The sequence below is a fragment of the Leptopilina boulardi genome, unplaced genomic scaffold (genome assembly GCF_019393585.1).
Source record: "Leptopilina boulardi isolate dan_hultmark-lab unplaced genomic scaffold, ZJU_Lbou_2.1 LbouV2_353, whole genome shotgun sequence".
In the NCBI taxonomy this organism is placed as follows: Eukaryota; Metazoa; Arthropoda; class Insecta; order Hymenoptera; family Figitidae; genus Leptopilina; species Leptopilina boulardi.
The window spans coordinates 407,549-429,989 of NW_026137922.1; the positions used below are offsets into that span (position 1 = coordinate 407,549).

At 30.4% G+C, this 22,441-nt stretch overlaps 1 protein-coding gene across 2 annotated transcripts; it reads left to right on the forward strand.

The window, feature by feature from the left end:
- Positions 1-13,160: 13,160 nt before the first annotated feature.
- LOC127286358 (uncharacterized) lies at positions 13,161-21,973 on the forward strand. 2 transcript variants are annotated; one of them, XM_051312759.1, is made up of 7 exons: positions 13,161-13,284; positions 18,024-18,300; positions 18,984-19,184; positions 19,359-19,586; positions 19,700-19,864; positions 20,077-20,193; positions 20,274-20,463. In XM_051312759.1, the coding sequence occupies exons 2-4, from the start codon at positions 18,038-18,040 to the stop codon at positions 19,543-19,545; spliced, it is 651 nt and encodes a 216-aa protein (XP_051168716.1). In that variant the 5' UTR covers positions 13,161-13,284; positions 18,024-18,037; the 3' UTR covers positions 19,546-19,586; positions 19,700-19,864; positions 20,077-20,193; positions 20,274-20,463. The 2 variants fall into 2 exon arrangements, with proteins under 2 accessions (XP_051168716.1, XP_051168717.1); XM_051312760.1 differs by lacking the exons at positions 13,161-13,284; positions 18,024-18,300; positions 18,984-19,184; positions 19,359-19,586 and adding exons at positions 20,573-20,732; positions 21,183-21,973 and having other exon boundaries at positions 19,721-19,864; positions 20,274-20,469.
- Positions 21,974-22,441: the final 468 nt, after the last annotated feature.

Consider the following 22,441-nt stretch of genomic DNA (forward strand, 5'->3'; position numbering starts at 1 on the left):
TTCATATCAGAGTAGATATCTGCACATTTAATTTTATACACAAGGCTATCGGTATCAGTGTAGAGTAATTTACAATTATTACCATACTTGATTTTCATATAATTATAATGAAAATCATACATTAATGTTTTAGAAATATCTAAAACGCTAAGTCCAATATAGATTGGCTTATTCATGTACACTTCCGTTTTTGTGAGTTCCACAGCAATCAAGTTATCATTAAAGATAGCTCTTGTGTGGAAGTTTGGTTTTGATATAAGAGCCTCGGCGCCGTACCTACCCTCCCACTTTGTCACAAGCTTGACATCTACATGCTTTCGTACATTTTCCATAGTCTTGCCATAAACAGCATTATTCATAAGTTTGAACAAATTTTTTTCAAACTCATTTTTAGCATTTGTTCGCATCATAGTATTAAAATCAATATAACTTTTTAACCAAGTGGACTGTTTAAAATTTAAAATTCGATGTATATGATTAAGTTTAATACCATGTGCTAATGCTTGTTTAAGTGCACGATAATGGATTATATACTTTTGTTTCGGTAAGAGAGTAGTTAACAGCTTCGATTGTTTTGATCCAGGTGGCTTTGAGTGTTCAGGACAAAATGGTAAGTCACTATGACTGTTATGCAATTCATGAGGGTAATCTAAATCCACTTCTAATATGTAACCAAAAGGTGAATCATCAGGGATATTAAAGTTAAATGTATTATCTATATTTTTTACCCACTCAAAACCACCGTAGTGAAGTGCTTGTACCATAGCCATAAAGGTTATTAGCGTCCAAGTACACAATGTAAGATGATTCTTCCTTTTCATTATAATTCTTCATATAATGATTATTAGCATGAGCATATCTATTTGAACATTGGCTAATCCCACCCCTAATGCCACGTTCAATAAACATGATCATGTCAATATCTGTGCACCTCTTGTGCATGTAGATAATCTTCATTACTTATATTTGAATCATTTAAGGTACTGTAAAATTTCTCTATTGGCGGTAGTTGTTATTACGGGAAGAGAAGAGAAAGAAGACAAACATTAGTATTTTTGAATGCTGCTTTTTGAGTTGCATTTAAGACTTCCATCGGAACGTTAGTTATAAAAACAGGCTCAACATCCTCTGCCACTTGTTTTAATTCACGAGCAAACCTTTTTGCTGCATCTTCTTCATTAATAGGGAATGCTTTGTATACTGATAAAATGTCATCATAACACTTTAAATAGTAGCCAATGCTCAGAAGTTTATGTTTTTGAAAAACTTCTGTATTATCCCCTACGAATGAAGAATCAGTCGCAGGAAGCAGTAGGCTCTCACAGTCAGCATATATGATAAACGGAGCACGCTCCTTGCTATAAAAATTCTTAAAATGAACCCTATTTTGTCCAGGCTTTGGTAAAATAACTTTAGTTTTATTTAGTTTTATACAATTTTCTATATGATTATTAAGCTCCTCTTCATTTTTAAAATAATGTAAACACCGATCACAAATATGCTTCTTATATTCAGACTGTGATAATTGTTTGCCTACAAGCCTGGATAAATTTTTTATCCAAACGAAATGATAAGTGAATGAGGTGGTAGTGTTTGATTTTTCAACACAATCTTCCTCCTCACATTCATCATAATCTTCCTCAATGCGTAAAAGATTCACATGTGAGACTTTCTTACTAGATGAGAGATATAATGGTATTACAGTAAATTTTGATTTATGCTTTTGTAAACCATAAACATTTACTGAAACATCATTTTGAGATTCAAATTTTCGGATATCCTTAAATGTTACAGGAAATGTAATACCTGTAAAATTTAAAGTATCTTCAAATTTCTCATATTTTTTCACTCTTCCCGAATTAGAGGAGGTTTGATATAATGCTGAAAGAATCGCCCACTTGAAGCATTCATTACCTTCTTTTCGGACATTTATACAGGCTTTTTTTCGTTCAATGGCAAGTGGCAGTTTAATGAAACAACCAACACGCATAGGGTTGTATTTGTTAAAGTTCACATCTAATCTGAGAATAGAGTGAAGTTGCCAATTTGATTCTTTCTCCTGAAATTCTTCCATAAGTTTGAGGGTTATTTGCTTAACATTTTCATTATAAAAGTTATTTAAATCTGTTGCAGGGAAAATCTCGCCTGTTTTTGCAATAAATGATTTCAAATCTAAAATACTTGTTCCATCAGCTAAAGTCTTTTTAAATTTAGCTACCAAAACTGTATAAACTTTTAAGCAACCTAACCTATTTAAACAGGCTTTAACTTGATCTTCATAAATTGAAAAGGCATCATCTAAGAATAAATTAACATCTATGTGACTCATATTAATAATTGTTCCGCTTTGAATTCTTGAATTAAATGCCCTATCAGTCACAGTCCATTTAATTCTATCATTCGCTTCCAAACCTGATCCACGTTTCATTACCGAATCAAAGTGGCATTCAAAATAATAAATTTGTTTTAGTAAATTTAAAATTCTCTCCTTTTGATTACCTTTAATAGAAGAGAAACGTTTTGAAAATTTTTTTAAAAGAGAATAATGTTTTTTACATTTGTTATGCCACTCAAATGCGCTAATGAAACGATCATCACCTGACTTGGATGATACAGATTCTAACTCAATTTTCGCAACATTAATGAAATTTTCTGATACTTCACAAATTTCATTAATGCTATCCTGTGAAACTATTCTTTCATAAGGTTTATTATTTCTGCGTGTAGCCATTTTTTATTATTGTTTTTTATTTAGAACGATACTGTAACAAAAAGAATAAGCTGAAACAGAGAAAAAAAAATGCTGTTGAATGTAGTTGAATGTAGTGGAACCCCCTCTCACGGATATATTTGGAACCTCCAAACTGAATGCTTTTGACCCTTAATTGTTTGTTGTTACTCCTGAGACTAGTCTGCAACAGAATAAAGGAATTTTTTTTTTTTTTTAATTATTACTAACATTATATACACATATAAATAAATACTTACATAAAAATGTTCTGACTACACTTTATAACACACAATGTGTGTAAAAGTAGCACCCCCTCTCTAGCGTACTTGAGCAAGTTGAGACAGGCAAGAAACAAGTCTTAACTCACTGAGACTACAGTCTGTGAAGTGAAAGTAGTCTCAAGCGTGTTGAGTTAGATGAGATATATGTGCACGCTTCTACTACAATGCTTCTACGTGTAGGTGGCCCCCTCTCTTGCGCGCCTGACTGAACTCAGTGAGACTGCTACTATTGGTGTGAGTGAGTAGCAACCCTCTCTCTCATGGACCTGACTCAGCTTGGTGAGACAGCTACTATTGACGTGAGTGAGTAGCACCCCTCTCTCTCTCTCTCATGGACCTGACTCAGCTTGGTGAGACAGCTACTATTGACGTGAGTGAGTAGCACCCCTCTCTCTCTCTCTCTCTCATGGACCTGACTTAGCTTGGTGAGATAGCTTCTACTACTGGTGCATGTAAGGAGGAGCCCCGGGTTGATGCTGCTGATTCTGGAACCTAGAACAGAATGACTTTCCTTGCCACGGGAATCGCCTGATGTACATGTCGTCCCCACCATTCACAACACCCCACTACCGAACTCCATCCCCACTTGACGCATGGACTACCAACGGGCCCGGTGATGTACGCGCGCATGTGCCGCGCACACTTTTGAGTCATCCACTGTGCACCACCCACAGCCACCTACTCCCAACCACCCGCAGTCCCGCGCGGTATCTCGCGAACCCTTTGTTCCTCGACGTTCTAATTATGATTTTTGAATTTTCGGGGCCGTATATGTTAATAAATAGGAAAGATATATGCAAATTAGGGGGTGGTGGGTGGCCAAGAGGGTGGAAAGTGGGAGGGATTCTCTAAAAAGGCATATGCAAATGAGTGGATGGTAAGGGGGGGTAGCTAGGTTACACTCCCACCCCATCTCTCCCACCACATCACTCCCTACTATTACTCTACTGCATCTATTGTCCTGTGCGGTAGATCTTGAAAACACTATGAATCACTTAGTAGGTAAAGTAGATATTCATGGATAACATCTATGAATGATAACTTACCGACTTATGGTAACTTACCTGATATATAGTAATTTATATCTGGGAAGGGTAACTTCCCGACATATGGTAATTTTATCTGTGAAGGGTAACTTACGAAATAATAATTAAATAATTTATATTTTTACTTAAAAAATTGGTTATATATATTTTTTTATATTTAGTTGTCAATATAATTTTTATTATTTTTGAATTAGGGAAAAGGTAAATTATAGGAAGTATACAAAAAAAACACACAGAGTATATAGAAATTACAAATTTATTAATTAATGTTATTAAAAAATATTTTAAATATAAAAATATATACAACATTAATTTATTAAATATTATTATATTTTTTATCATTTTTTTTATTTGACTTTATTTTGACTAAATTTGTAAAAAAAAAGCTTTTTAATTTCTTTTCCTTTTTTTTCCATCATCATAATCATTGTTAGAGGAGGAGGGGTTGGATTCCGAGGATTTTAACAAAAAATTATAATAATAATAAAAATAATGGTAATAATAACAATAATAAAAATAACAAAAATTTCAACACTACTAATAATAAAAATAATAATAAAAAATAATTATTATATTAATAGTAATAAAAATTAAAATAAAAAGTGAAAAAATTAGTTTTTTTTTAACATACCATCCAATATCTCGGTAAGCCCCACTGTTCGGGATTTATCACTATCATCCATTTCGGCATCGATACCGCTTCCTCCTGACGACGCCTTGGATCCATTTGTAGGCGAACAATAGTTTTTGTTTCAGAATTCTGTACATAAAAATATCAAAATTTGTTAAAAAATGAATTTATAAGAATATGAAAGATTTCTATTAAAAAAATTATAAAATATATAAAAATTATACATACCATTTTTTTTCTTCAAATTCAAATTTTCTTTAAACAAATCACTTTTTTTCACTACACTTTAATGATAATGAATAAACTCAAAAACTTTAATTCAATATAATTAGTTTTTTTCAATGAAAATTAAAATATTTTTTTAACTTATTAATTTTTCAAAAATGGAAAAAATTTTGTTTTTTACTGAACTTTCTTACAAAAAAGATGTTTTTAGTAAGAGAGGAGTTTTCATAATGACAGTTTTTTGCATGTTGGAAGGAATTTTCTCTTTTATGATACTTTTTATGTTTTTTATGATAGGGATACAGGTAAAATCAAAACAGCTTGTTGACAACGTTTAGATGAATCTTCAAATTCACGAGAAAACTTGTAGTACTTACCGTTAAAAAATAATTTCCAAAAAATATATATAATAATGAAAAATTCTCGAATATAAAAAAAAACGTTGAAAAAATTTAAATATTTAAATATATAAGTAATCGAACCATTTAAATTTTTCCCGGTCAATGTAAATTAGTGTGTGGAATGTGGGAGGGAATCTCAAAAGGCATATGCAAATTATATGCAAATGAGTGGGTGGTAAGGGGGGGGGGTCAAGAGGGTTCAAAAAATTCAAAGCATATGCAAATGATATGCAAATGAGTGGGTGGTAAGGGGGTGGCCAAGAGGGTTAAAAAATTCAAAGCATATGCAAATGATATGCAAATGAGTGGGTGGTAAGGGGGGGGGGTCAAGAGGGTTCAAAAAGTTCAAAGCATATGCAAATGATATGCAAATGAGTGGGTGGTAAGGGGGTGGCCAAGAGGGTTCAAAAATTCAAAAATTCCCGCGAGCAACAGCGCCATCTCGCGACAACGGTCGGTAACACCGATCTATGGTACAGTAGAGTTACCATAGGTCGGTTAGGTAGGAATCGAAGAGGACTGAGCTAGAACCGACATAGCTCTACTACTATCTTTATTAAATTATAAAAGAGTTTTCAATAAGAAACAAATTTTTTAATTAAAGTAAAAATATTAAAAAGTTAAATAAATAAATTTTTGGATAATTTTATTAAAATCATCTTAAATAATTAATTTATCAAAGAATTTAAAATTTCTAAAGATTTACAATTAAAAATTTTGCAACAATTTCAAGGAAATATAAATAAAAAAAGTGTATAAAAATTTCTAAAAAATTAACTTTAGATTTGTGAAAATAATTAATACTGCAATAAGAATTTCAGTAATTGTATTATTAATTCTTCATAATACAAGTTTTGCTAAATGCACAATAGAACTTTTTACAAATAAAAAATTCTCTGAAAATATTAATAAAATTAATGTGCTAAAAGTAACATTTTCGTTTTGAAAATTGTTTAAATATTTAAATTATCGAAGATGATTAAGACTTCTAAAAATGGTGAAATTTGCAAAGAGTTTTCCTAAATTTTTTTATAAATAGCATAATTATACGGAAATAATAAAAAAAAATTGAATTGCATAAATAATAAAAAATCATGGTATTTTTCATGCTACAAAAAATTTAGATTCTGAAGAATTAAGAGTTACTACTCTAAAAGTAAACCTTGAAAAAATAATTAGTGATTTGCTAAGTTGGTATTTTTTCTTAACTTATTACTGACTAATTTGTTAATTTACAAGTTATATCCATTTTTTTACTTCCTAACTTACTATGAATACTTTCAGAATCTTAATGATTATAATCATCTATCTGATGAAAGCAATTCTTTGTTGCCGCCAAATGATTTTCACAACGGACTGCGTAACAATGTTTCATGTCTCATGACTCGTTCTATCAATTCTTCTTCTACCGTCTTAGTATTATCTGCTGGAATTCACAACGATATTTCGTGGTCTAATACTTTGACTCCTTCAAGTAATGCTCCATCAGAATTGTTAACATCATCGCCCTCAGGAATGGATGATGAATCCTTAGGGATCAATTCTGCGAATTCTCAAATTGATGCTGCAAATTTTTCAAGTAATTCTAAACCTGAAATGGCAACATTATCATCAATTACTTTAGATTTTGATGACTTTAATGAAAATAAAATCCATGATGACATCTTCTCCTGGTTATATGAGCCAATCTATGAAAATTCTCATGTAATTGGAGGTGACGCTTTGTATATACTGAGAAAAAAATACTGTTGAATCAAATAGTTCAATGCTATTGAATTTCCCGTTATTGATTCAATATCAATTTTATTGATTGAAAAGTATATTACATAAAATGAAAAAACGAAACTATTTAAATCAAAAGTATGGTAATGTAAAATTAATGCCATTGTGTAAATTGATGCTATAGTTAATCTATTTATATCAACAGAATTTTTATTTGAAGCATCTAAAAGGTAAATTTGAAGAAAATGTGTATAAGTTTGAATCATACGAAAAATTGTTTACTTCAAAGAAGCGAGCTCTTGGAAACGAAAGCATATGCTTTCGTTTCAATGAATGGTGTTATTGCGGGCTGCCTATAGCAGATGCTATAAAAATCGTGACACTATGCATTTGAGACATTGATACACGGAAAAACATTGTTCAAGAATCATTCCTAAATTTGTTCAGGAACTGAGGATGTGAGAAAAATTCCTCAAAATTTACAGAAAAATACAAAAATCATTCAAGAAAATACTTGTATTTTTATTATGACATTGGAAGACTTCTTGTTAATGCCGCGATCGGAATATCTCAGTCACAGGGCGTTGAAAGTTTCTTGAACTGTTTTAGAAGACACAGTACAGTAACCAAGCACTAGGCAGGGATTGGTTGCGTCAAATACGTTTCCAATGCATAATACCATAAGCTGCTAAGGTAGCTGAGAGATGTAAAGCGGAGTTTTTGGACTCTCGAGGACGTGGGATCGAGTCCTCCCAGAGTAAATTTTTTTTCTCGCAAACGTAAAAATTTATTCTAAAACAAGTTCAAGACTTTCTGTAGTGAGTTTAGGAAGTTGTCTTGAATTTCTCTACAATTCTTATAGAAATACTGCTTAGAATTTTTCAAAGAAAATATAAATAAGATTTCTTAAATTATTCTCATATCCTCAGTTCCTGAACAAATTTAGGAATGATTCTTGCACAAAGTTTTTCCGTGTACCCAACTTACTAAAACATTCTTAATTATTGTCATCAAAATAATGACATGACTTATTATTTCACTTATTATTAATTTATTAATCGTGTACTTTTGTTGTAATAAATGGCGTCATTGCGGGCAATCTGTATAATAGATTTTTAAATGTAACTATAAAAAGATTTTTTTCCCTTTTTCTAAAATTTTATTTATATATAATATAAAGTTTATAAATAAAAATTTATAAATGAGGCATTCTTTGTCAACGCGGACACCCCCCTCTCGCCCAAATTGTTTTCATTTTAAATTCATGTTTAATGGCTTAAATTTTAGTTAAAGGAATATACTTTTGAAATCTGAGTGGCATATTTACAAATACAAAGGTCTAAAAAGGCCTCAAACATTACTTTTTGGATTGTTCAAAATGAATTAGAGTAACTTTTTATTGGTAAATTTAAAGAATAAACATTATATTGGATCCTATATTTTGTTTTTGGATATATACCACTCAGATTTCAAAAGTATATTCCTTTAACTAAAATTTAAACCATTAAACATGAATTTAAAATGAAAAGAATTTGGGCGAGAGGGGTGTCCGCGTTGACAAAGAATGCCTCAAATTCATAAAAATGTTATTTTTTGATTAAGTTAAAAATTTTAAAAACCCATATGATATGTTTAGAAGTGTAAAAAAATTTATTTTACTATTTTATAATTTTTTGTATTTTTTCGAAACATAAAACTTAAAAATATTTAATTATCAATTAAATTATATTAATATTAATAATAATATTCTTTTATCTACTTAATATGAAAAAATCTTGAGTACGAAAGACTGTAAAGTAATCGTTGAACGCTATGAAGCTACTGTTTCACGTTGGACTTCGGTGGTTCTAGTCAATCACGAAAGTTAAGCAACGTTGATCGCGGTTAGTACTTTGATGGGTGACCACTAAGGAATACCAAGTTTTTCAGGCTTCAAAAAAAAATATGTATGTGTGTGAGGGTGTGTGTATGGAAGGGTAAATTCTTTCGATTTAAATATATATAGGTGTGGTGTGTATGTGAGAGCGCGAAATAAAAAAAATATAGGTATATAGAAGTGTGAACATGAGAAATAATTATAATATATAAAAAATTTGTAAGCTTAGATCAGTTTTTTTAATTTATCGTTGTTTTCATTTAACCTCATAAGAGGATTGAGTTTATAGCATGGTGCTATTAAAGCAATAGTATATGCTATAGATTCTATAGCATATGCTTTTAAATTTAAAAACTTTTTCCATTGACTCAAAAGCATATTCTATAGATTCGAAAGCATATACTTTTGAATTTAAAAACTTATTTCTTTAATTCAAAAGAATATTCTGTTGACTCAATAAAAATACCTTTACATTAACATAGTTTTCTGTCAATTTAAGAAATATGCTTATGTTTCAATGACAGTGACACTATCGAATCATTAAAATCGGTGCTTTCAAAACAATGACATATACGTTAGGCAGCCCGGTATGACACTACTCATAGAATCAAATCCATATGTCATTGATTCAACAGCATTTTTTTCTCAGTGTAGAATTTAAAAATTGTATGTTGAAAATAGATTTACAAAAAAGGCTTTGTCTGACATTTTAGATACCCTCAATTTTTTTTTGCCAAGTCCGAACACACTTCCAAAAACAAAATATATGTTACTAAATTTAATCCACCAAATTCTACCACATTCTAATACAGAAGTATTCTCAAAGCATCGAATTTGTAATAATTGTTTCCAATATTTAGGAAAATGGCTTGATACTAAACAAATTTTAAACTGCCCGAGTTGCAGCAGTAATCAAGTTGATGGAATTTTCTTAGATTATTCTATCGAGTCTGTGTTGTTGGATGCGTTTAATATTCGAATGCTCCATGAATTCATTGATATTTTTGCTAATGAATGTTCGGAACATAGTTCGACAAGTTTATATGATCTAGTGTCAGGTTCGGAATTTAAACGTTCAAAAGAATCCGTAATTCCTGGAAAATACGATTTATGTCTTCTCTGGTGTGTAGATGGTGTTCCTACAGCAGAGGGTTCTGGCAGTCAATTCTGGCCGATTCACTTACAAATAATGAATATTTCTCCGCAAAATCGCAGAAATTTTCAATTTGTTGGTGGGCTTTGTTACTGTAATAAAAATATTAAAAAACCTAATATGAACTCTTTTTTATTGCCATTCAGCGACCAACTGCAAAAAGTAAAAAATGGGATTAATTGGATTCATCCTACACTAGGTCATATTTGTGCAAAATATTATGCAATTTAATGGAGAGAACGGTTGCTTCGCATGTGAACATCCAGGTCGCAGTTCGGAAACAGGGCCTGGTCATAATTGGGTGTTTCCGATTTTAGAGACAGATCCTCCTTTGATAACAGCAAAACGCATGCAAAAACAAGAAGATGTCCTAAAAAAGCACCCTAACTTAAAACACTTTGTAGGTGTAAGAGGCCCTTCTATTTTATCAAGCATTCCCTATTGTGACAGAGCAAAAAGCTGCCCACCGGATTATTTACATGCTGTTCTCATAGGAGATATGGAAATGTTTGTAGATTCTTGAACTGACACAAAAAATCATGACAAAGATTACTATTTAGAGAAAACTCATCGGGAAGAAATTGTCAAATTGTTGAACCAAATCACACCACCAGACACTGTGACCAGGACACCTACAAAATTAAAATATTTGAGTTTCTGGAAGGCCTCTGAGTTCCGGGCATTTTTGCTTTATTATGCACCTACCGTTTTGAAAGGAAGGTTAAATAATAAATACTATCAGCACTTTTTGCTATTTGTTAGAGCAATTCACATCCTGTTACAAAAGAAAATAAATTCAATGGAATTAGATTTAGCCGAGACGCTGTTGCACATTTTTGTAACGGACGTTGAACGTCTCTATGGAATTAGTAAGTGCTCTTACAATATTCATCAGCTTCTGCACATGGTTAGTTATGTGAGAATGTGCCTGGTCCACATTCTCATCAGAAGATGGAAATGGTGAGCTTTTAAAAATATCACATGGTTCCAAAAACTTAGACGTGGAAATTTTTAATACAATTAAAATCATTCACGTTTACAAAGCTATTATGCATTTGATGAATATTGAAAGACCACAAAATCGTGGACCGGAGCCTGTAGGACCTCCTGCAAATTATACCCCAACAATCGACGAAAAAACAACTATTCGAAATTCAGCCTTTTTTACACTGCAGTCAGAAATGAAAAAAACAGTTTTAATTTACCGAAAATGTAAAATTAATAATGACACCCAGATAACAATCGTGCGTCGCACGCATGTCGCACCTCGTGCGAATCGCACCAGTGACTGCATTTTGGACGCAATTTAGCAGTCACCTGTGATGCAATCACTGGTGCGAGTGTTATGAGTCGTACATATCCATCATCAGAGTGATGCCCAACCCAGCGAAATGTTATATATTTCGCCAGCACCGTGCTTGTCGCACAATGTGTCGCATGCTGTATACGTAAAGCAGTCAGCTGTGATGCATTCACAAGTGCGAGTGATATGACTCGCATATGACGTTGGAAATTTTTTAAATTAGAAAATGTTTAGGAAACATAATTTTCAAAATTTGTTATAATGTCTAAGAATTCAAGAATTTGTTTACCATACATTTTTTATTGATTGTATTTTTATATATTTCATTTCATAAATAATTATAACTATAATAATTACAAATTATGTAACTAATAATAAAATTTTGCAATATTTTAGTTGAAATTAATTAGTCAAATTAAAAATTTTTATTATATTCCCAGATAGCACCATATCTTACGGTGAGGTTATGGTAGCTACTAATGGTATAGCTTGTAACGTTACGCGATATGCCTGTAATAGATTAATGGTGAACTAAAAATTTCCGCCATCAAGGTAACGTTATCAGTAAAGGTTGAGATAACGTTACATGTTAAGGTTGAGGTAACGTTACAGCGTAAGGTTGAGGTAACGTTACAGCGTAAGGTTGAGGTAACGTTACATGTTAAGGTTGAGGTAACGTTACATGTTAAGGTTGAGGTAACGTTACAGCGTAAGGTTGAGGTAACTTTACAGGGTAAGGTAAAGGTAACGTTACAGGGTAAGGTTGAGGTAACGTTACTGTAACGTTAGACTTTTATTTAGTTATAATAAATTATAATTATATTATAATATATTCAAATTTTTTTTAAAAAATTATATATTTTACAATATAGGTTATAGATCCCGATAGGGTTTGTTAAAAAAAATTTATTGCGCAGTCGTAGGTGCCATATGAAACTACTGCGCATAAACAATTTTTTAATTTATTTATTATTTTGTTCCTTATAATATAACGTTACCGTAACGTTACCTCAACCTTACTATAAATAAACTTAACATCACCTCAACCTTACCCTGTAACGTTACCTCAACCTTACCCTGTAACGTTACCTCAATCTTACGCTGTAACGTTACCTCAACCTTACCCTGTAACGTTACCTCAACCTTAACATGTAACGTTACCTCAACCTTTACAGGTAACGTTATCTCAACCTTTACTGATAATGTTACCTTGTGGGCGGAAATTTTTAGTTCACCATAAGTCTATCACAGGCATATCGCGTAACGTTACAAGCTATACCATTAGTAGCTACCATAACCTCACCGTAAGATATGGTGCTATCTGAGTTATATATGTATTATTTTACTCATATAATTACTTAATAATATCTATTATATTTCTTATAATTATTATTATATATAATTATAAAATAATTTAACATTTAAAAATAATTAAATAAAATAAAAATCAATTTTTCGTAAACTATTGTTTTTGAGAAAGTTTTATTTATCTGCAACGTAAAATTTTAATGAGAACCAAGATAAGATTTTATCAGAAAATTGTACGAGAGTTTCTTTAACTTTATAGAAATTTCTTTAATAATCATATTTGAATACAAGTTTTAAACAGTATGATTAATAGTATCACTTTTTAGCTGATTTAAAATCAGCGCTCAAATTTTTAAAGATGGCCGATTGTCAAAAGTTCTGATTGGATACTAATTTACTTGTGTATGGCAAGATCTTTTCATGCTTGCGCATCATGGGCCCTGGAATAAAACTAACCTCACTTTATTCTCGTTCGACTGTCGCTTCTTTTTTTCGAGTGTTTTTAAGTGCAATTTGTTGCATATTTTATATGCATAAAATGAAATAAATAAATTCACAAAGTGAATATTAAATATATAATTCATCTGTCTCTTGTCTGCATAATAAGGTAAGTGATTTTTTTGTAATTATATTGACATATTTACACTTTTCCGCAGGAATTTTTACTTTGTAGATTTTTGTCATTTTGATAAATTATTTCGTTTTTTTATTCCAATACTAAGAATTTAAGCACCTATATTTCATCCTGTCGTTGTGAATTCTAATTTTGAAGGTCACTTTTAAAGATTTTATTAAAGTTTAGGTTTTATTGGTGAAAACATGTAAACGTATAAAGTATAATTTTCTCTTGAATTGGAAATTTTTGAAAAAATTTTTTTTCCTTTTGTGTAGTTTTTACCAAAAAATTTTATTTATTTCATATTTTTATCTTTCATACATTACTTGCATTTTTTGCATAATTAAAAAAAAGTTAATCTATATGTAGATACAGTTTTACATTATAAAATTGTTATTTTTCAATTAATGTTTCTTGAGAAATATATTATTAAGCATACATTGGGTGTCTATAATACCTTTTCAAATTTTAAGAATACCTGAAATATCTAAGATTTTCAAAAAAGTTACAAATACTATAAAGAAACTGTAAATATTCTAATTTTTTCAAATTCCTGAAATTTTTTTGTAATTACGCTTGAAATTTTTTTAATAATAGAATACACTTTGAAAATACATTCACGTGAAAATGACCAACACGATTAAAAATATAATATGACCAGGCACAGTTAAAAGAATCTGTATTCGTGAGATTAGTTAACTACATTTTTAATTTGCTTATAATTTTTAATTCATGAAAGTTAAAATTTTTGCCAAAATCTTTCTCCTGAAATAACAGGTGATGTCACAGAGCAAAAATTTGACTTTTAAAAACACCATTTGAAAAGTTTCGAATTAGTTCAGTCAAAAAAAATCGAACCAATTTGGACTTTTGGAAAATTTTGAGTTGATAAATAGAAATTAAATTTTTCTTCTAGTCAAATTTTCGATTCAAATTAAAAAAAAACATCTCCATAAATAAATATTTTTTTAGCATACGGATCATTTATTACATATGGTCACTACTTCAAATATTAATATTTAATATAATATACACTGAGAAAAAAATGCTATTGAATCAACAGCATTTCTGCCAACAGTGTGAAAATCGCACATTTAAAAGTATATGCTATAGAATCTGCATCATATTTTACCATTTTTACAGCATATGATATTGAATCAATAAGTTTTATACTTTCGGCGGAAATGCTATTGATTCAATAGCATATTTTTCGCAGTGTAGGTATAATAAAAATTCAAATTTAAAAACCATGCAAAATTTGTAATCTACTTTTTAATACGGTTAATTATAAATTTATTTCGTTTTTCACATAAAAAAGCAAAATGGTTAGCTGTATTTTAATGACCAAATTTTACTGTGTCAGCTAAAAGTTTGCAACCATGAAAAACTATTTCTATGTGTGTAGAGTTGGTGAAATAAAAATTTGTAATAATAATTTTGCTGTGAACATTTTTTCATCTTCATCTTTTAAATCGGAAACTTTTTATTTGATAAGACACTTCATATGGTGTCTATACAGACCGGGAAAAACCTGGAAATTCCAGAAAATAACCATTAATTTGAATTGAATTAGAAAAATCCGGATAACCGGAAAATTTATGTCAAACAGGGAATTTTTTTAGAAATTTAAATCTTTAGTACAACTTGTTATTTGAAACCATTTGAATAGATTAAATAATTTAAGACGATCGAATTCAAAGTATATTGTTCTTGGTATAAAAATTGCATAAACTTATTTCAATCAGGTTAGTGGTAAAGAAATTGTCAACTGTTGAAAATTAAAAAATTTTTTTAGGTGATCTGCTTGAGGAATTCGGACCCATAGTTTCTTGATAAATAATGAAAACAATTTATTTAAAAACGGTTTAAAATAGAATACGTTTAATAATATGAAATTTTTTAATTATTAATAACAATTTAATTGATATTTAATTAACCAAACGAAAATCGGGGAAAATCCAAAGAATAGACAGGAATTTGGTCCATCCAAAAATGTAGACACCATGACTTGATGCATGGAATTAAGCGTCATTTTTACATTTGGCAAAAAATTTGAAAAAAAAATTTATAAAATCACTCAATCCGCCAATTTAGTAAACTTTTCATATTCGAACTACACGCAAGCTTGCGCCTCCGCGCACCCTGTCTCGCGGGACAGTACATTACGGGACACAAATGTGTGAATAATTATTCAATTAATATACATTTATAAAATAAATCAGTTTTATTTATTAGAATACAATTTTTTAAGATCATATTGCACCTTCCAACTAAAGAGTAACATGTCTGGCAAATTCAAAGATTTCTTGAATCTCAGTTCAAGGCAAAAGAGACGACGACTAGATGTAATTCTTCATAACAGACAAAACCACGAGAAAAATGTTAAATTGGCAAATTGTAATGAAGCTGGTGCATTGGAAGAAGGTACTGGTGACAATATTGTACATCATGCCTTTCGCGAACAATCTTCTGAAGAGGATTATGAAAGTCAAAGCTCCAATGAAGAAGACAGTCTCGAGAATTTCGATGATGGAGGGATTCCTAATGAAGTCGGGAACGAAGATCTTATCTCTGATGGGAGTTTCTCAGAAGAGGAAGTTGCAGTTAATAATGATAATCCAGAAAATTTAGCATATTTACAAAGAAAGGCGTTGAAAAACGCTTTCTTGTTAGCTAATATAAATCATAGCCAAGGAAATACATTATTAAAAACTTTAAGACAATTTCCTTTTAATTTAAATTCGCTGCCTAAAGATTCAAGAACTGTTCTGAATACACCAACTATTGTTGCTAGTAAAAAAGTACAAAAATTGGCATTCTTTAAAAGAATATATTTCAGTAAGTGAACAAGTATATGGAGAACAGTTCATGTCCTACAATGTTCACGGCATGGAGCATGTTGTCGCTGATGTTGAAACTCTTGGTCCTGCAGAAACATTCAGTGCTTTTTGCTATGAGAATAACATGCAAGAGTTACGAAAATTGATCCGAAAGCCAGGCCTTAAGCTTCCGCAAGTGTATAAAAGACTAGTAGAAAGAGACGATTACGATTCGACACCTCCAGATAAAAATGTTCAAATTCATCTATCACAAAGACACGCACAGGGACCTTTACCAGAATATATTCCTGCCAATATTTGTCAAGAATTTAACAAAATTGAAATCGGAAAATGCACATTTTCAACTCAGCAGCGAGACAGTTGTTGTTTACTAAACGATTTAAGCGTGTGCGTCATAAAGAACATAATACAAATAGAAGAACAAATTTATTTTGTTGTTAATAGTTTTCTATCCTCTGCTGATGTATATGACGTTGGAATATCGTCATCTTCTGCAGGCGTGTACAGTTGTCAAAATTTGGACCAAACTTTAACAGTAATTCCGCTTCAAAGTGTAAAAAATAAAATGTACCTTATGCCACAATGGAGCAGTAAAGAAGGGGAAGAAGAGCGTATACTTGAAAATAAGTGGATATGTGCCTCGTTATTATCTCCTTTTAAGTTGACCGAAAATTAAAATATATAACTGAAGGCATATGACAATCAACATACATAGATCAGAGTAAGAAAACTAACGTTATATATTTTTAAACAGCATGTCAAAAAATTGGTGTGTTAACAATTGTTCTATGAATGACGCTTTTATTAGTGTAAAATAATTATATGCAGTTTTACGTTTTTATAAATCATGAAATTAGTGGATTAAGGGAAGCTAATTTATTTTGCAGTAATATTTAAGTTGTTTAAACTATGTGTGGAATGTTCTCATGAAAATTGACTACTTTGTCGATTTCATTTTTCGAGATAATCGCAATTTATTAATTTCGGTAAAAAATACAGAACTTTTTTATTAATTTACATCAATCTCTATTGAGTCTTACTGCAATCATGCAGTTGTCATGAATTTATTCCATTTTTGAGTATTTATTTTCATTGTTTTAGAAAATACCGAAAAGGGACCACTTTTTCTGTTCGTCGAAAAAATTGCAAATTTCGATAATTTTCGGAGGTGAAAAATATAAAATCTATTGATTTATTATTTTTAAAATATCTCTTAAAGAAATTATAATCTGTATAACTTACTAAAAAGATCAGAAATTTTTACATTCCAACTTTAATTCTGTTTTTATTAAAATGAGGTTTTTCATATTTCTGAACATTATTCATAATAGAAGCATTCACAACATTTTTTATTAAGTGTATTTTTTTATTTTTTATTTGAAAAAAACGATAATCATTTGAAAATTGACTTTTTAAATAAATAGGCCAATTTGTATTTTTGTTGAAAAACTTGTAAATTTGTTTAACATCGCAGGAAAAACATAGATTTTCGCACTTCAAGTTTTTTTTTCATTTTTCCCAAAATAAGATTTTCGCAATCCTAAACTTTGAAATGGTGTAATTTTTACACCGAAATAAGGGATAAACTTCTCGAAAATTTTCCAAAAACAAGGAATTCGTTCATACAGATAAACCAAAGTGATCCCTTTTCTTGCGGACATCAACATATTAAAATTAAAAAAAAATTAGGAAAAATTAATTTTCGACCAAAATTATTACTTTCTCATGTGATGAAAATGTAAAAATTTTTTTCATAAAATAAGATTTTTTTATATTTAAAGTTCTTTACGATCCGTACGATTTTTTAAACCAGTAAAGAGAAATAAAATCATTTGTGACTGCTTTCTGCCCCTTACGTAATCCCCTTATTAATTTCTCTTTCGTTTAAAGTACAGGTTAACGTCATGAGCCAAAATTTATGGAAAGGGAAGCAGGATAAGCACCCATTAAAGACATCTCGAAGTGGTAGAACACTCAAGCGCTCACAAAAAGTAATAACGTCTTCTGATGATGGATCTTCATCGAAAAAATCAAAAACAACAACAGAAGTAGATGAAAAGATAGCTAATTTAAAAGAGAAATATGCAACAATAATAGCCAACAGGTCGAGTAAATCACAGTTACAGATTCTCAAGTCTATTGAGACCTTAAGTTCTGGTATAACATTGTACGTAATAATTAATTACAAGAATAATATAAATTGTAAAATAATAATAATACCCTAAGAGCAACCAGATATTCAGGATATCCCACAGACGTCCTAGGGATATCCGGATATTAAGATATTCATACTATGTCTCAGATGTCCGCGTGGATATCCCGAGGACATCTTGTAATATCGGTTGCTGTGAGGCTAATTATATAATTACCCTCACAGCAACCGATATTACAACCCAAATAGCACGGAATATTCCATTCACATTCCAGGAATATTCCAAAGGAATATACCATTCACATTCCTGGAACGTGTAAATGTTTTACCTCGGGAACATTCCTTTGGAATATTGCAGGAATGTTCCACTGGAATATTGAATTTTTGTGAAATATTCATAAGATAAAATATTTATTATTCTTCATATAGTAATATTATACTAAAATATTCAATATTCCAGTGGAAGATTCCTGCAATATTCCAAAGGAATGTTCCCGAGGTAAAGCATTTACACGTTCCTGGAATGTGAATGGAATATTCCGAATGTTCCAGTGGAATATTCCCGGAATGTAAATGGAATATTCCGTGCTATTTAGGATTAAATGAAGCTTTAAGAACCAGGAACCCTCTAATTATAAAACTAATATTATTATTTAAAACCGAATATGTTCAATATCAAATTTATTTAATTTTTTTAGGCCAATCGATCAGTCAAAAGTCAATAAATCAAAACCAGGGTGTTCGTCAACACATGCGGAACAAAATCTGCAGAACAAAAGTCACCCACGGACTTCACATCACAAATTAACGCCTAAAAATGTTAATGATTTTGGATCAAATAAAAATGGTTCTAACAATTCCAGAAGTAATAATTCTGACAGGATCTCAGGAATTGTACGGTGAGTATCAATGTATATCATGGAATCCTGGGTATACACAAATAAGTATTTATATGTTGTAATGTTGAAATATATCTATGAACGCATTAGTAAAATATGATTATGAAAATATCATTACTAAAAATCAGTAGAAATTAAATGTTTTCAATCTGAATTTTCTTTTACATTTTATAGGCTATACAATAAGTCTAAAGATAATAAATCAAAACCTGATTGTTCATTAGCAACTGGAAGTCAAAGTCTCCAAATTGATGGTCATAAGCCAACTTCTTTTCTTTCTCCATACACACTCGGTTCACCACTTGATTTCAAGTCAAATAAAAATGATTCTACCAATTCCAGAAGTGATAATTTGAACTAGAAAATACAGGATAAGTTCCAGGGTATATTAGAAAATCCTGGGTAATACAAATAAATACATAAATAAGTGATGATGGAAGCAATATTACTATATAAACACTATTATAATTAGAAATCGGATATTTTCTGTATCCTAATTGTTTTTTATTTTCCAGACCGCTCGATAAATCTAAAGTTGATAAATCAAAATCTGAAAAATCATCAACATCTAAACAGCAAATTTCCGAAAATGGACATTACCCGCCACTATCTTTGCAAGACATGTTTGCGAATGAACCTTCCGATCCCGGAAGTGATGATTTGACCTTAGAATCAACACGGTAAAAAAGTGTACATTTTCATATCTAATCTGCTTAAGAAAAAAAAAATAATAATAATTATAATAAAAACAATAATAATAATAACTAAATAAATAAAACACTTACCTTCACGCACCCTGCCACGCGGGGCAGTACATTGTGAAGTAACACATACATTTAAGATTAATATACTTTGTTGTTAATGAAGTATAAATTTCATTTTATTTTTTAAGGTCACCAGAGAGGGAACACGACTAAATTTTAGGTGGGAACAATGCACCTGGATTTTCTACTCAAGAAATTAAAGTCGTCGAAGGTGCTTCTCCAACGCAATTTCAAAACACCTTAGAGTAAGTATAGTTAGTTGCTCATCACATAATTTTCTCTGTTTTGACACAAATAATAAGAAATAATATTTTTATATTTTCAGTATCATACTTGAACAAAACGTTCAAATTCTAGCTCAACAAGAGTTAATTCTTAAGGAACTCTCCAAAAATAGAATTGAATCTGAAAACAAACTCTCAGAAAATTTCTTAACACCTCTTGCAGGATTCCCTATTGATACAGTTGAACAATTTGAAGAGTTAAACTCTAATGAAACGAAAGACGTTCGTATGAGAATTGTAAGTAAACTGAGTTATTAAAAAAATTGACTAAATAAATATTTAGTCAATTCAAATCTACACACATTAGACTTCGATTAAATATTTTACGAATTCATTTCAGTATAATCACCTAATCAATATGGGAGGTGTAACTTTGAGACAATTTTTGGCTAACTCTTTAAAGCAGATAATGACAGATAATCTGGTTTGCTCTTTCACTTGGAATAAAGGAAGTGATACTTTGGCATTCGGCAATACAAAGGTTTCAAATGTGCTATTTCGTAAGTATTCTTTGTTATTTTAATCAATTATGCATAGATTATTATAATCAAGCAATTTTTGACGATTTATTTAACAAGTTTCTCAAATAATAACAAATTTATCATTTCGAATAATAACATTAAGGTACAATTTTTATTAACTTATTATCTATTTTTATTTACAATACATTTACAATAAAGTCTTAATGAAAGGTTTATTTTTAAAAAACTTTTATGATTTTGGAAGATATGATCAATTTTCCTTTTTTTTATTATTTTTGATGACAATTAATATTATTTGAATTTTTTATATTGATATTGATACTACTGTTTTTATACTTACATTTTAAAGATTGAAAAATTAAATTGAAGTGGTTGAAAAACAATTCAATAAAACCTAAACGTATATGTTTTAAAATTTTTAATTTATTCTATTGAAATTTACGTTAAATTATATATTTATTTTTGCAGAATCTGCCAAAAAATGCATAAACTTCGAGGGTCCTGCAAATAAACAGATTTTTAAAGATCACATGTTAGAAGTTCTGCGACACACGAAACAAAGACATCGAAAACGTCTCCGCAAAAATAGACCTGAAAATGGTGTTGGTGATGAAGATGATGATTTGACTGCTGTAGAACAGGAAATTGCAAGATTAGAAGCCGAGCGTTATTCTAACTATGATGCCAGTTCTGAAAATGAGGACGAATCATACGACGATTCGGGATCTGATGAAAATGATAGCTACACAGACGAAGAGCAAAATTAAGTTTGTAAGAAACAAGCAAAAGCTGATTTTACACACACAGAAACATTCCTTTAGATAATCGAAACGTATTATTATTATTATTACTTCACTTAGTTTTAAAATTTTGTACTTCTTGTAATGTTTTTTCTCTCAGGTAAAGAGAATCTGTGATATATAGAATGTGTATCATCGCATATACGCCAAAAGTCAACGTATTTTGCAAAACATTTGTTTTACTTACTTCATTATTATATTTCATTACTTATAATATTTCTGTACACCCTTGTCATAGACTTACAGGATACAGTTAGAAAAGACTGAACAATAATATATAAGTATAATATTGTATAGGGTGTCTACAACACTTAAAAAACCCTAAGTCCTAAGGCAAATGAGAAACTAAATGTTTTAATTTGTTTCATATGAATTAATTGGTTTTTTATTTATTTAAACATTTATTTTTCATTCTAACATTACATTTGTTAAAAAAAGCGTGAATTTTATGTTACTTATTTTCGCATATCTTTGTCGCGAATTTTTATTTAAAACATCTACTCACTAAAATTATATGTTAAGTTGTAATTTGTGTTTTATCGAATTTATTGAAAAATGTGTAATAAAAAACCAAAAAAACTGCATAAATTGTTTTTTAATTGAAATTTTTCTAAAAAAAATTAATTCTTATGAAGAAGCACGAAAGGCGCATCTAACCGTCACGCATATAAGCATTACGCGTGCGACCATCATTCGTGCGATCTTTATGAGTCGCATTTGAGGACGCATCTGTGGGATGCGGTGAGGGCACGTGGTGCGGATCAATCGTCACGCGTGCGTGCCATATGTGGCGAACAAAGCGCGCACTTTGCTATCTGGGCATTTACACCTCCGAAATTTACACTAGACAAAACGTTCGTTGTAATACTCATATTTTTTGGCAAAATTGCTCTTTATTTGGAGTCCCAAGATTTTTTGTATTAATTG